Genomic DNA, 14,668 nt, shown 5'->3' on the forward strand with positions numbered 1-14,668 from the left:
CTAATATATAGTGACGTATTTTAAAAGAGACAAGTCTCAAACCAAAAGCTTTACACAAAGCTTAATCCAAATCCTCAAGACTCAAAACATTTTAAGTCATTCTCTTCCCATTCATGTGATTCTGTGATTCTTTGATTTTCAGCTCTACATGATGTGGTAAATTTGGGAAAGCCAAGCTTACTCAAAAGAAGGGAGGTTCAATGGTCTGCAGACAGTTTAGTCCTTCAGAAGCAAAAGAACGATTTTGAAACATCCAATTACTCACCATTTTGAAAACCTGACAATACTTTGTCAGCAAAAGCATACTCTGAAACAGTAACACCAGCCTAAAAACTGAAGCAGTCAAGATTTTTCCATGCTCAGGGGACAGGGTAATGGAAAAGGTGTCACAAGAGGATCTGAAGGACCTGACCACTCAAAAGCTGGCCTTCAAACCTTTCTAGATGTGGTTCAGGAATGCTTTACAGGAGCAGCTTTGGGAGGTGGTACTCCTACCTTTTAGTAGAGTAAGACTGGAAACAGAATGACTGCTTCCCAGCATTCAGGACCATCAGTGACTTCTGAGGTTGTTTTCTGGCTCATTTCTAATGGAAAACAGATCTGAGGAAAGGATATTTGGCCGGTTTACTATTCTAAAACAAAGCCATTGTTAGATATTATGCAGTGGGGCTGAAGAATACTAGTTGCTATTTTCATTCACCTCATAAACTGTAGACACTAATAACTTTCCAGACTGTTCCTCAGCAGCTTGATAGCTGCAGACAACAAAATCAGAGTACAGGGAACTGCAGCCACATGCACAACCTGTGTTCAAACCCCTGACCAGCAATGACAACCAAGGGACTGGACTGCAGAGGAGGAATTCAATACAGCACAATAATTCCCAAGTGGAAAAGTATACTCAAACCTTTCATCCAATGTTTTTTTTCATTTGAGCTTGTTCTGTGGCATATGTTGGCCCAGTCCAATCACTTTTGTGCTGGTTTTGGCTGGGATAGAGTTAATTTTCTTCATAGTAGCTAGTAGGAGGCTGTTTTGGATGTAGTATAACAAACTTGGTAACACACTGAAGGTTTAGTTGTTGCTAAGTAGTGCATACACTAGTCAAGGGATATGCTATACCATATCATGTCATGCTCAACATATAAAGCTGGAGAAAGAAGGAGGAGGGGCCACACATTAAGAGTTATGGCTTTTTGTCTTCCCAAGTAACTATTACATGTGACTGAACCCTCTTGTTCTGGAGACGGCTGGACACCTGCCTGCCAATGGGAAGGAGAGAATTTACTCCCTGTTTTTTCTTGCTTGTACGCATGGCTGTTGCTTGGCCTATTAAACTGTATTTATCTCAGCCCTTGAGTTTTCTCACATTTACTCTTCCTATTCACTCCCCCCATCCCGATGGGGGACAGTGAGCAAGTGGCTGTGTGGGGCTTAGTTGCCAGCTGGGGTTAAACCATGACAAGCTGGGATGTATTGTCCTGGGAGAGAAGAGCAGAGCTTCTGAGCAACACATTTCATCCACAGAACAACTGATGTATATAGACAGCACTACACTAGTCCATCCAGCCTAATTCCAAATACGCACAAGGGAATCTGTAAATTCCCATTCCCATTTGGTTCCCAGGGGTCACCAACCCTACCCAAGGGCTGTGGCACCTTGTCCCAGTTAAAGCATGTTTCTGGTTTACCAGAAATGTCCTGGACTGTCCATCCCAGTAAAGTGGTGACAGGTCTTCAAATACCTGGAGCATGACTCTCCCCAGACACACGAGGGACACACAAAGGGATAGGATACTCTGAACTAATTGCACAGAAAAAAACCACACTGCCAGTTTTGTGACTCTAACACACAGACTGTTGTCTCTAGCAGCAATCAGCTACTATATACAGCAAAATCAGAAGCAGAGCTAAGAACAAAACTGTATTTTAATTTCATTTTGTTCTCCCAGGAGGACAAAATACAAATTACCTAGTTCTAGTTATCATGTCCAGCACTTAAGAAGCAGTTAGCTTTTCACAACCTATGTACTGCTTATTATACATGCATCTTTCCTCCACCTACCTCAAGAGCTCCAGAGCAAATAACAGTTTGATCCTTGTTAGCATAGAGACTGTCTTTGAGACTCAGATGTCTTTCACAGGAAAGGGAATGTGAGCACTTGAGGAAGGTGCCTGATAGTTGTGATAGGTTTTATTGTTTTGCCTATCCTAGTAACTGAAACCCAGAGTGGTCCCACACATTTGTGTCTCACTTGGGTAGCTGCATCCTTGGTTGAGCCAGATATTCAAACCTCTGCAAACAGGCCATGGCTGGGACAACAGCCTCTAATCTACAGCAGTGCAAGCCACACTGGGACACATTTGCGTTTCCCTACCTCCCAGTGAGTTGCAACAGGAACTATACCTTAGGAACAGGTACTTATAGCCTTACGGCTCCTTGGAAGAAACCATCACAAAAAGTTTATTTAAAACAAATATTCTGATACTTATTAAGAAGCTTTGCCACCTGTGCCTAAAAACAACAGAAAAATGAACCTGCTTATATTTTTTTTCAGAGACAGGGAGTTTTGGGCAATCCTGTTACATTTTTTATTCAATTACAGCCCACTTGAAATATTCTGACTCTATTTCTACACCAATAATAATAATATCTTGCATTTACAGAATATGCAACAAATAAATGCATCCACAATCCCTTTGGAAGGTTGGGAGTGAAGTCCTGGCTAGCTATGTAAACAGGGCACACAGTTAAGTATCGAAGTCCATATCAGAGTAAAGATGGGGACTCCGAGATCTTCTGGGTCCTCTGCCTCACACCCATTCCAGAACTGTCTGTTTTCTAAAGAATTTTAAAGGCTTGTTTGGAAAAATGTGACCAGTGCAGCTTTAGGTTTTTTTTTCCTTGGAAAAAAGTTTCATATAACCATACTGGTTGCCAACCTCACTCCTAAGGAACTTTCAAGTTTGCTAACAGATTTCAGCCAAATTGAGAGGACTAAAGGCTTCAAAGAAAGTCCTATATTCCTTTACTTTTTGGAAAACAACAATTTAGCAGAGGCCTTCAGGCTTTCTCCCTCTTCAGACATGAAGAACACAGCTGCTCTACACTCTGCTTGGCATCACATACATAATAGACATAAACATATGTGTTTATATAGGCATGTTATATATATGTAGATATACAGTTTAGTGACAGATCAATCAGCACATGCACAGCTATGGGTCAGCTTGTCATGGTCCATAACTATTATTTTTTTATATTTTGTTTAGGAGGAAATATTAGCTGCTGCACATACTCATCCCACAAATTGTAAAAGTAACCAATTTTAAGATTTAAATTAACTAAAAGGTTCATTTAAGGGAAAAGAACACCATGCTGGTAATGGGTCTCTGGAAGGGGTTAATAGTGGGAGAAAAATACAGGAACAGAGATTTTTTAAACACATGAATCACCCAAGAAAGAGATAGCTTTTAAGAAAAGGAAAAAAAGTGAAAGAGAACAGATTTTTCATTTTTCACCCTCCAGGTGAACCCTCCCCAGAGAATTGCCAAGCAGTCGCTGTCTCATTGAAGCCAATGATGTTGAAGGAAGTGGGAGGGAGTAGTTCAAGCAAGTTCCTCACTTGCTAAAGCAGTGAGGAAAAAATTAGAGAGGAGAAAAAAGTTTGAGGCCAGGCTAGACATATACTTGGTGGTAATATGTTTGACTTTATTCATCAGCAGTGTTCTTGATAGTGCAGAATAAACATGGTGTTACGGTATCACAATAAGGCAGATTGTTTTAAAAGCAAGATACAATAAACAAAGACCATGGTCTTGCTAGCTACAGACGTTGCTTACAGCACTTTCCCACAATAGAACATCCTGGGTAAAGCCAAGAGTTGATAGAATACATAGTCCCTTTGTTCAGAGCAATGTCCTCCAAATTCCTTACTATCTTTTCTGGCAGCAGGCTGTGCCTCGATGCTATCTTCAGCCTTGCTTTGCAGCGTGAGATCCTGCCTCTTCACAGGCTCTCAGGTCTCTCAAATTATGCAGGCAGCCCTCCACATTTAACTGGAAGCAGAACCCCACCAGTGCCACTGAATTTTCTCCTTTTTCCTCTGATTTTACGGCTAAAAATTTCTGCCTTTCATCAGTCATTGCCAGAGACTGCAAACTGCTGGCCTTCTATTTGGTATTCAGGCATTCCAAAATTCCTTAATATTCGGCACCAATTTGCTATACCTGTCTGGCAACTTTGTATCAGGAGCATTTTATCTTGTCAGTCCTGTTAGCTCAAGGTGGCTGTTATCATATCAAAGGAGGAGTCTGTAGTTAAAAATAACAGTATCTTCTGAAGGGTGTAAACAGAGCAAATGGCGCCATCTCACGCCAGTTTGGATGTAATTTAGCTGATTCAAGAGACAATTTTTTTCGATTTACTGCCGTGTCCACGACACAGCTTTTTTCTGCTTTGTGGACCTCCTCAGGGGACACGCAAGGACAAAAAGCTGGGTGACAGCAGCACAAAATACTGTCTCTTTTGGGCAGCTGGCATAGCTGACAGGCAGTCCGTCTGCAGTGAGTGCTGGATGGGCTCAACACCGTTCAGGGGGTGAAAAGAACACCTGGCCAGAGGACAGAGCACACAGCTTCACTGCTCCAGAGCACTGTGAGATGTGGATGTTAAGCACTTTCTTCACCCATCTGCCCAAAGACAGCCAGTCCTTCTGGGAGCTCTAGGAGGGAAAGCTCTCCTGCTGCCCCAGAGAGATGAAGCACTGTGCGATTTCACTCTGTCCCTCCCCACCTGGACTCATGGAATATCTCTGTCTTCAAGGCAAAAGCCAGGCGTGGGCAAGTCCTTTTCTGTACTTTGAGGAACACTGTACTTCATCTTAGAATCAGGCCTCCTAAATGTTTTTGACAAGAAGATAATTTTGATAGTAACATAAATAGACACAATTTATCTTTAATCCAGGGCAGGAAAGAAGAAATATTCTACCTCTTTCTCAAACTACACAATTGTCATGAAAACATCTTTCACTTGCTGCCACTTCACCCTGGTTTTTCAAAGATCCCAAGGACCACAAGCTACCCTGTAAACCACAGTCATAAACACTTTTATAATAAATAGCTTCTAGATTTGGTCTGGATGAGAAATAACTGATATGATCTTCAAATAAATAACTCTGAAGCAAATAAAATCCTATTACTCCTTTCTTGTTTCAGGAAGATAAAATCATAAAGCATGGGAAGACAAAATCTCTTCTGCTTGGATCCCTCACATTAAGGAAAATACATCAGATGCATGTTATCTTAAAAAAACAAACAAAACAAAACCTGTAGCGTGTTCCACAACAGGAGAGCACAATGAGGCAGAAATAGAACCTTTATTCTGGAGTATGACTTGACAATAATGATGGCTTCTCCACAGAAGCTCAAAACTAAAAAACTAATGCTCAAACCTTGGTCATGGTCAACACAAACACCCATTACATGAGCTGGCTTATGAGCAAATAAAGATGTGTGTATTAAGACAAATTTTACATTTCCCTTGTGTGCTATGTCACCTTTCTGAAGAAAAAAGGGAACTGAATTTTCATAGGCATGTCCATCCCTAGCTCATCTTCAGAGCTGCACAAAATGTTGTTAAAAAGGCAAGAAGTTTTTTTGCACGTGATAATGAATGTTTGTCCAAAACCAAAGTACCAAAGTAAATTTGAAAGGTCATTTTATCTGCTGTATGTCTTTTCTAGGCAAAGCAGAGTTTCAGCCAAGGGGAAAGGTACACACCAGGATGCCAGCGTTCCATGCCAGGATGGAGTAGGAGTGCAAGCACTGCACAAGCTCAAACCTAGGAACAGCCTCCACAGCACTTTATCCAGCCACAGTCACAAATGGTAATTTATAAGTATAATTTATAAGAGGAAAACCATAGCAAGATATTTTTGTTGATTTTTTATCTAGATCTTGCTCATATTTTGCAATGTTTCAGGGACAAGATGATCATTCATGTATTATTTGAAGAACAATGTATTTTTAAAGGATTGACTAGGTCAAAACTGCAGAACAACAGGATATTTCCTCAGGTGTAATCAAGCAGGAGCTATTTTAAAGCTTTACATGCAGAAGAGAAGCCAGGCCTCAACCACATAATGGGATCTTTCAATTTCTAATGTGCCAAGAATCAGGCCAAAAGCCACCCAACCTCAGCAGTAAGTGTTCCCCTCATTTTAATAACATTTTACTCAAAACCCCCTTGTATTTGTACAAGACAAAGTAATCCACTTGCCAATTAAAATTAATACATTAAACTCAGGGTTTACTACATTTGGGTTACTACAGAGTTTCTTTAAGAAACATAACCAACAGTATGGAACCTGCCAAGCAGTTAAACCCTACAGAACACCCCATTTCATAAAAAGATGGGAGCTGGGATGCAAGTCCTTTGTCACAGGGGTTCACAAAGAAAGACAAGCAAGCCAGTTTTGCTGGTCAGTATTTCTGCTGAGACAATCACAGGTACACTAGGCTGTCCCCAGGACACAGAAAATCAGATGAGAGGACAGTAAAGGTAGGTAAGCCACCACAGCCTGTTAGGAGACACAACACATCTCTAGAGAAAAGGGTTGCTGCTATTTATTTCATGCTGCTGCAGCCCAAGGACAGGAGCTAGTTTGTGCAACAAAGAACTGAATCCTGCAAAAAAACAGTGAAACTGAACTCGGCAAGGAATTGGATGGCAATCTGGGAAAAAGGGCCTAGGAAAACAAATACTGTAGTATAAGAGAATTTCTAGGGATAATTCAGGAACCAGTTGTCTGAAGAGTCATTCCTTTGGTTCGCTTCTGTTAGCATTTGAATGTAAGATCATATGGAACACATGAGATTGTACTTGTATTGTACCAGCAAGTGAAAAGATTGCCCAACTCATATACTTTAGGGCTTGCCTGCCGAGAACTACCTTTGAAAGCTGGGGAGAAGGCAGTTTTGGGTCCACTGGAATGCCTCAGATATCCTGGACGCAACAATTATACCACCGGAGGCCGCTGTTGTAATGTAAATTGCACCACTGCCTAAAGACACGGCTTCTCTCACGGGGTATTCTCGATAGCGCTGCGGACATCACTGTAATTGCCTCAGCTCAGTGGGCTCCTTCCTGGCCACTGATCCAGCCTGACGCGGTGCTTGAGGGGGTGTGTGGCACTATGTTCCTTAGCCCTTCCTTAGCTCCGCGTTTGGTTCTTATCCTCAAGCGTGCCAAAGTTAACGACTGGGGCCAGGACAGGTTAGCTTCTTGGCCTAATTTTACAATTTGCAATTTGATCAGATTATTCCTCAACTTGGCAGCTTGATCGTGGGTTATACGGATTATGGAGTTGCCAATATATTCCCAGGATTTTGATGATTTGTTGAACAATTTTTGCATCATCCTGTCTGATGATATTACCACAGGGACCCCAAATCTGGTTATCAGTCCTTAGAGCTTACCTTTAATATTTGGTGAAGGGACACCAGCACAAGTCCTATGAGGAAGGGCTGAGGGAGCTGGGGGTGTTTAGTCTGGAGAAGAGAAGGCTCAGGGGAGACCTCATCACTCTCTACAACTCCCTGAAAGGAGGGTGTAGCCAGGGCGGCTTGGTCTCTTCTCCCAGGCAGCTACCAGTAAGACAAGAGGACATGGATTTAAGCTCTACCAGGGGGATATTAGGAAGAAATTCTTTACAGAGAGGGTGATCAGGCATTGAAATGGGCTGCCCAGGGAGGTGGTGGATTCTGTATCCCTGGAGGTTCTTAAGAAGAGATTAATGTGGCACTCAGTGCCATGGTCTGGTAACCACAGTGGTAGTGAATTAAGGGTTGGACTTGATGATCTCAGAGGTCTTTTGCAACCTGGCTGATTCTGTGATTTTTAGTTTCAGTGGCTACTGGTAGATCAACTACATACTGCAATACCACCCCACTTCCAGATGGGCATTCCCACTATTCCAGATCCTTGGCCAGTTTACTTCCAAAGAGTGGGGCTATCCTTAAATCCTTGGGGAAGCACAGTCTGTATGAGCTGTGTCTTCCTTCCAGACTCTGAGTTTTCCCATTCAAAGGCAAACAGTAATTGTCTATCCAGGCTTAGAGGTAAGAAAAAGAGCATGTCCTTTAGGTCCAGTATGGTAAACCAAGCAATTCAGGACTTATTTACTTAAGAGAGTATAAGGGTTGGCAACCAGTATAGATCCTCAGTAATTTTGTTAATACCTCTCAGATGCTATATTATCCTATAACTCCCATCTGGCTTTTAACTGGGAAAATAGGAGAGTTGTACTCTGACTCACATTCAGTAAGTAAAAATCTGTATATTCCTAATAATTTGCCCAATTAGAATTCAAGAGGTTTTAAAATACACCTTATCACTTTGACCAGTTTCCCATTGATGTTAGTGCTCGATTTAAAACAGAAAATGTAGCTTCTCTATCTATAGAAAATTCTACTTCTTTTTCTTGGTCTCCTAGCTTTCAGATTCACTAGGGCAGACCCCCCCATAGGTCCCCATCAATCCCCCTTCATGTGGGCCTGTAGCTTTCCTTTCCTCTTCTTTCTGGACACTCACTCTTCCAGTGCCCTCTCTGTTTACACCAAGCACATTGACTCCTTCCCAGGGCCTTCATAGGTCCCTGCTTTATCTCACAAATTTACAGCTCCAAAGCTGCATTTTCTAACCATGATAATACCATCTTATGCATACTTCTGTTCCCCTTCTTAAACTTTCTGATGCTGTAAAAGGGACATGCACATAAACAAGCTGTCTCTCCACTTTGAGTGCTTGTCTCCTCAAATCCATTTCCTCTGGTTGGCCACTCCCCTCGCAGCGGGGAGGGGGAGCTGAGGATACCCACAACTGCATAACTGTTGCTGAAGAAAGCAACAGATGATGGTCCACACCAAATTTGCATTTAGGTACTCCAAACAGAGTTGGTCCTACTTTTCTAGAACAAAATAACCACAATCCCAGTGACAACAGTTGTCATCAGTAAATTCTACAACCATGCAGTTTCTCTTTTTTGCACTGCCTCCAAAGGATCTCATAAAGTAGGTCACAACTATAATCCCCATGTAACACACACTCACTTTATTCACCTCCAAAACCACAAAAAAAATTTACAACTTTGGGCTTTGACCACTGATGGTCCCAATTACACCAAAGTTTACTTAGGGCAAGTGAAACCCAGTTGCCAGTGAAACATTTTCACGGTTTCTATTCTTCAGATCATGGATCAGACAACATTCATTCCTGGGATGGAAGGGGTAACATACATAGATTTTCACTAATTTCACACACTTTACAGTCCCTTCACCGTCTGACTGTCCTGGGGAGGGATGGAACCACAGTTAGAAGGACCCCCCCTGCAACTCGCTTTGCAACCTTACGTCTCTTTCACTCATCCTTAGTCACATAACATGAGCTCCACAGATCCACACATAAAACAAACCTTATCAGGTATCTGTTATCTAACATAAACCTTACACAATAAAACAGTACTGGACTTCTGCAACAGATGACAAAATCATAGTAATGTCACATATCACTCCTGCTGTTTCAGCTAGGAGCACCCAAAAACCAAAATCACTCTGACACCCACCGTCAGAGCTTCCCCAGGTTCTCAAGAACCACCCAGAAGGGCGAGCACCAGGGCTCTTTACCACACATGGGACATCTCCTTACAATTTATAGGTATTCCCATTCCAAATTAAAGATACCTGGTCCGCTGCTGCTGGTCCTTGTCTGTCCCTGAGGTGATCTGAATGAGCAGAGGAGTCTTCCCGAGAACTCTCAGGGGTGCCCAGAGATCCGACAGACGGGGGCTCTCCTCAGCAGGTCCCACAGCCAGACAAAGAGGGTCCCATCTGAGGTGTCAAATTGATTGAATCAGTTTGGAAAAACTACTGAGTCCGTGAATTGATACACCACACATAGTTAAAAACATATTTGCTCAGTGGGGCTGTCAAGGACAGTCAGGGAGCTAATCAGGAACAATTAAGTAACTTTTTAAAAACAGCCATGATCCAGACTGAATGCAAGATTATATCTACTCTTACACTAGCCACCCGCTTTTCTAACTTGGTATCTATCCTTGGTGTAGAGAAGGTCTAGGATGTATCTTTCAGATCTTGCTTCTTAATAGCTTTCCTCGGGAAGGACAAACTTTTCTGCATGCTGCTCCCAATAACCTTCAGCATTCCTCCCTACCGTAAGAGCTACAGAATTTTTCTATGTGAAAGAAAAAGCCAAATGTGTTATACCAGGAAGGCATTCTGCAAAGAGACAGCCTGCCTGCTTGCTTTCACTTACTGTACTAGGCAGCTATTAGCCCCCCAGATTTTATCAGCATTAATTCACTGAATCAGATTAAAAGAATGCATGCTTGGGAAAGCCCTGATGTAATAAGGGGGACACACAACACAAATTCAATCTTATTGCAAATCATCAGGAATTTTACAGTGCACAAATAAACATAGATCTTTACATGTCCAGCACATCTTCAAAGGTAGCTTGTAAAAAACAAAACAAAATACAGCGCAAGACCCTGTGTGGTAAAAATTCACTCCTTACAGCATTTTAAGTCTGTTAAAACAGTTTCTTCATTTTTTCAACACAGTACTTAAGTTCCACCTAGTGGCTTTCAGCAGCAATAAGCAGAAGCATTTTATTGCCTAAATGCTTAAGTTTCAAAATCTGTGCGTTTAGGTGCAGAAATATTCTGAACCTTCTTTAAACATACAACTTATCTTATCAGGTCCCTAAAAATTTTCTTGTTCCTCTAACAGGAATTTTGCAGCTACAATTATTCTACTTTAAACATCTAAAGCAAAAGGGCATTGTGTTAAATTAAACTAAAGTTTATTCCCGTGCAAACAACACTGAGAGGATGAGCTGGCAATGAGCATTAGCAGCTTGCAGACAGGAGCTATGCAGTGCTTCTGTGCTTGTTAAATAAAACAGCTGCTGTGACCCTTTCCAGCCGGGTCTCAGCTGTAGAATATCCTCAGTACAAAACTGCCACACCCAGCAAGATGTGTCTCAGCTGCTGACATTTTCAGAATCTACTCCCTTCACAGTCAACTGAGAAACAAACACTTATAGGCCATTCAGATGACTTATTTTAGAGGTAAACTTTCAGGTGAGATGAACTGCACCTATTAAGTGTCTCATTCCCTTATTTCCAGTACAAAGAAAAGCTACAGCTTCACAGCTCCATCACACATCTTGAATCTCACATGCACAGAATCTACCTAAGCTGTCTGCTACACAGCATTTGAAGTGTAGCCTACCCTGCAGTGAGCTCTAAGCAGGTAGCAGTAGCAGTCTGGAAGCAGGGCAACCACAGCAGTTACCAACTTTGCCTCTAAGTTAAAAAAACAATAGTGCCAGGTAGCCATAATACCACAAAAAAAAATATTTCAGCACTGTTCTATTCTCAGAATACATCTCATCCTGCTACTCAGCTCTGTTAGGCTGATGAAAGTAGGTTTGTCTTACAATAGGAAAAGTGTAAGTTCTGCTTCTATCTAGTTTAAAGGTATAAAACAAGTTATAATATCTCAGTAGCCCAAGGCATTAGTAGAACAATCACCGTAGACATTTTAGCTCTCTTTAGAAGAGCTTCACCAACTCTGAAGATTCATTATCTTCAAAGGGAAATGAAAAAAAAAAATACATCAAAGAAATGTGAAGCTTCATGAATTTATCAGCTGTCACATTAGAGGTCAAAAGCAGATATTTTAAAGTGATTCTAGTGTCTTACATAAACAAGAAGACAGAGTTCACCAGAACTGGTCTAAATTGTCTAAAGAGATCACATCTATTTAAAGAGAAGGTGAAACAAAAAAAAAAAAGGGGAGGGGGGAGGTTGACCTAGTTTGTGATTTATTGAGTGTGGGATGGATAAAAGGTCTTTAACTCCTTAATACCACTTTTTATGTCTTTTCTCATTTCAAGGAGCTTTACTTTTTTCTAGAATGTGACTAGTGTGCAGCAGAACTGGTCATTTACTACCCTATAGCAGTGTCTCTCAAGTTTCTCTCCACAGTTTACCTTTTCACATTCACCTAAACTTTCATGGAAGAGAGCTGCATGTGACAGTCCAGCTCTTTTATGCAAAGAGAAGAAAAAATTCCTTGTTTGGTAAAAATTAAAAGAAAACCTAAGGCTATACAATGCCTCTCTTGCTATTTGCATCCTTATCAACCTAGACCTGTGGTTTATTTGCAAGATAATTAAACCTGGTTTTCTCTGATGGCTATTTCACAAAACTTGAAATTCACAACACCAAGCTGATTATACTCTCTCCATTCAAACTCACTTTGCCAAGAACCGTATGTTGTATGGCCTTCCCTCCCAAAATCTTGTATCTGCTCCCACCATGGGATGCAATGGCTCCCTCCTTCACAGCATGAAGGACACACTGCCAGATGAACAGGGTACAGCAGTGGGCCCTGAAGCACCCCTCTCACAAGCCTCTATTTGGCACTGAAGTACTTCTCACTGCAATGGCAGCTTTACTCTGAATTTGCAGCAGGTGCAACCAGAGTTTGATAAAAGGCAGGAGAGCCCCTTTGTTACCCTCAGGCACTGACATACACGTGAGTGAGCTGCACCTGGAATTTTTGGATTTTCACCTGCTTCCCACCATGGGTAGCTTTTCCCATGGTACTAACGTGTGTGTGTGTGTGTTTGTTTGTTTGTGAAATGGCCGGGCCCTGGCTGTGAGCAGGAGGTGTTGCAGATGAAACGCCGTCCGACCCACAGCCTCAGGCCCAGGGCCTACCTGGCCCTCTGCTGCAGGGGGGTGAAGAAACACAGGTAAGGCTCCCACAGTTTCACCTCTGTTTGATCTAAAGCTGAGGGTAAGGCAGAGTGGCGACCAGCAGGAGGCTGGTGCCCACCACGTCGGTGCAGGGAGATGGGTTATTTTTACCTCCGAGGCCGGAAAAACAGCCCGAGGCCCAGCGGGCAGCAGGCAAACCTGTGGCTGCCGCGCGGTGCCCGACGGCGCTCGCCGGGAGCTTCCCGCTGCCTCACGCTTATACAGAGCGGCAAGAGGGCCGCTGAGCCCCGCGTCCAGGGGAGGGAGCGGCGGTCGCGATCCCCCCGCTCGCTGAAGCAGAGGCGGCGAGAGGGAAGGCGGCCCGAAGGGGAAGAGGAGCTGTCGGTAGCGGAAAATCTTCGTAGGTGGCTCCATAGCTCAGTGGTTAGAGCACTGGTCTTGTAAACCAGGGGTCGCGAGTTCGATCCTCGCTGGGGCCTGCGCGTTGACTTTTGCCTCGCGGTTTTCTTTCCCCGGGCTTCAACCGAGAGCTGAACTCCGCAGCCGCGGAGGGGCGGGGCCGGGGGCGTAAGGAGCGCGGAGTGGATCGTTCCCCGCCGACCGAGAACCCCGCTCCCGGGGTTCTCCTGCTGGCCTCCCGAAACGGCTCGTCCGGAGGGTGGCGGTAGGAGATAGCTCTGACCCCGCAGCTGCTGAATGGCGCCGTTCGCCTTGGATACCTCCTTGCTAAGGGCAGGAATCTAAGCCAGGCACTGGATCAGCCGTGCGCTTCCCTGGAAAAGAACATCAGGGGTTTTTTCCTACCCGGCTTCCACCGTGGATAACGCGGCCCCGCTGTGTCCTGCTCTTTGCAGCTCCTCGATGAAATAAATTTCACAAGCAAGACAAGAGGGCACGGTCTTAAGTTGTGCCGGGAGAGGTTTAGGTTGGACATTAGAAAGAATTTCTTTACGGAGAGGGTGATCAAGCATTGGAATGGGCTGCCCAGGGAAGTAGTGGATTCTCCATCCCTGGAGATATTTAAAAAGAGACTGGATGTGGCACTCAGTGCCATGGTCTAGTAACTGCAGCGATAGTGGACCAGGGGTTGGGCTTGATCTCTGAGGTCCCTTCCAACCCAGCTAATTCTATGATTCACAGCGCGCTCTGCCTCGGAAGGAGCTCTGCTGCCACCATTGCCCCCCTCGAGTGTGGCTCCAACCCTTCCCTGCTCCCAGGGATAAGTCCCGGCCAGGAGGAGCTGCAGCCCGTCCCTCACCCCTAGCCTACACCTGCCAGCCAAGAGGTGCACTCCGGAATGTCAGAATCTCACCCACACTGGAACTTGCAAGTGACCCATGCTTTGAAAAAAATGCTTCTTTTTCAGAATATGACATTGGGATTTTTTTTAGAGAACTACTCTGGAAATACATTTTCCACTGCATTTCAGCTAAGGGACAAAAAGAAAAAAAAACGGGTGAAATCATTGACATGTCTATTTCATACTATTGCATTAAAAAGTGCAAGCCCTGAAAGCTGGAGGCACTTGGATTTATTAAACAGTCATACCCAGGCATATCTTACCAGTTAATGTCAGTCAGCCTTTCATAACAACTTAGATCAGAAAAGGACATGATAGCAAGATTTGCAAGGAAAGTTCCTATCAGGAGGCTGGTGCTGCTTGGGTTTAATAGAACTTACATAAACAGCTAACACTGACATTAATGGAGGCACATGGCTGGGAGCAATGGCCTCATATGTCAGCTGATTCTCTTATTTCATCAATGTTCAAAACATGTGTTTCACCATCTTAGAATCATAGAATAGTTTGGGTTGGAAGGGACCTTTAAAGGCCACCTAGCGCAACTCATTTGCCACAG

The 14,668-nt window shown here is 43.4% G+C and overlaps 1 protein-coding gene and 1 non-coding gene across 2 annotated transcripts; one reads left to right on the forward strand and one right to left on the reverse strand.

Moving 5' to 3' along the window:
• Positions 1–4,801: 4,801 nt before the first annotated feature.
• LOC115598055 lies at positions 4,802–14,422 on the reverse strand. Its single transcript, XM_030447513.1, has 4 exons — positions 14,373–14,422; positions 12,960–13,535; positions 9,742–9,888; positions 4,802–4,898 (listed from the first exon to the last, which is right to left on the reverse strand). Exons 1-4 carry the CDS (start codon positions 14,420–14,422, stop codon positions 4,802–4,804), a joined length of 870 nt encoding a protein of 289 aa, XP_030303373.1.
• TRNAT-UGU lies at positions 13,216–13,288 on the forward strand. Its single transcript has one exon. It is a non-coding gene; the product is annotated as a tRNA-Thr (tRNA).
• Positions 14,423–14,668: the final 246 nt, after the last annotated feature.

This window comes from Calypte anna, chromosome 3 (genome assembly GCF_003957555.1).
Source record: "Calypte anna isolate BGI_N300 chromosome 3, bCalAnn1_v1.p, whole genome shotgun sequence".
Taxonomy (NCBI): Eukaryota; Metazoa; Chordata; class Aves; order Apodiformes; family Trochilidae; genus Calypte; species Calypte anna.

Bases quoted from the DNA above. Each gene is read 5' to 3' on its own strand.
- LOC115598055 (XM_030447513.1), bottom strand. From the start codon at position 14,422: ATGTCCTTTTCTGATCTAAGTTGTTATGAAAGGCTGACTGACATTAAC. The intron at 13,536-14,372 runs GTAAGATATGCC...TCCTGCCCTTAG, and splicing joins AGGCTGACTGACATTAACTG to CAAGGAGGTATCCAAGGCGA. The intron at 4,899-9,741 runs GTATCTTTAATT...AAAAACATTTAG, and splicing joins GACCAGCAGCAGCGGACCAG to GAGGCCTGATTCTAAGATGA.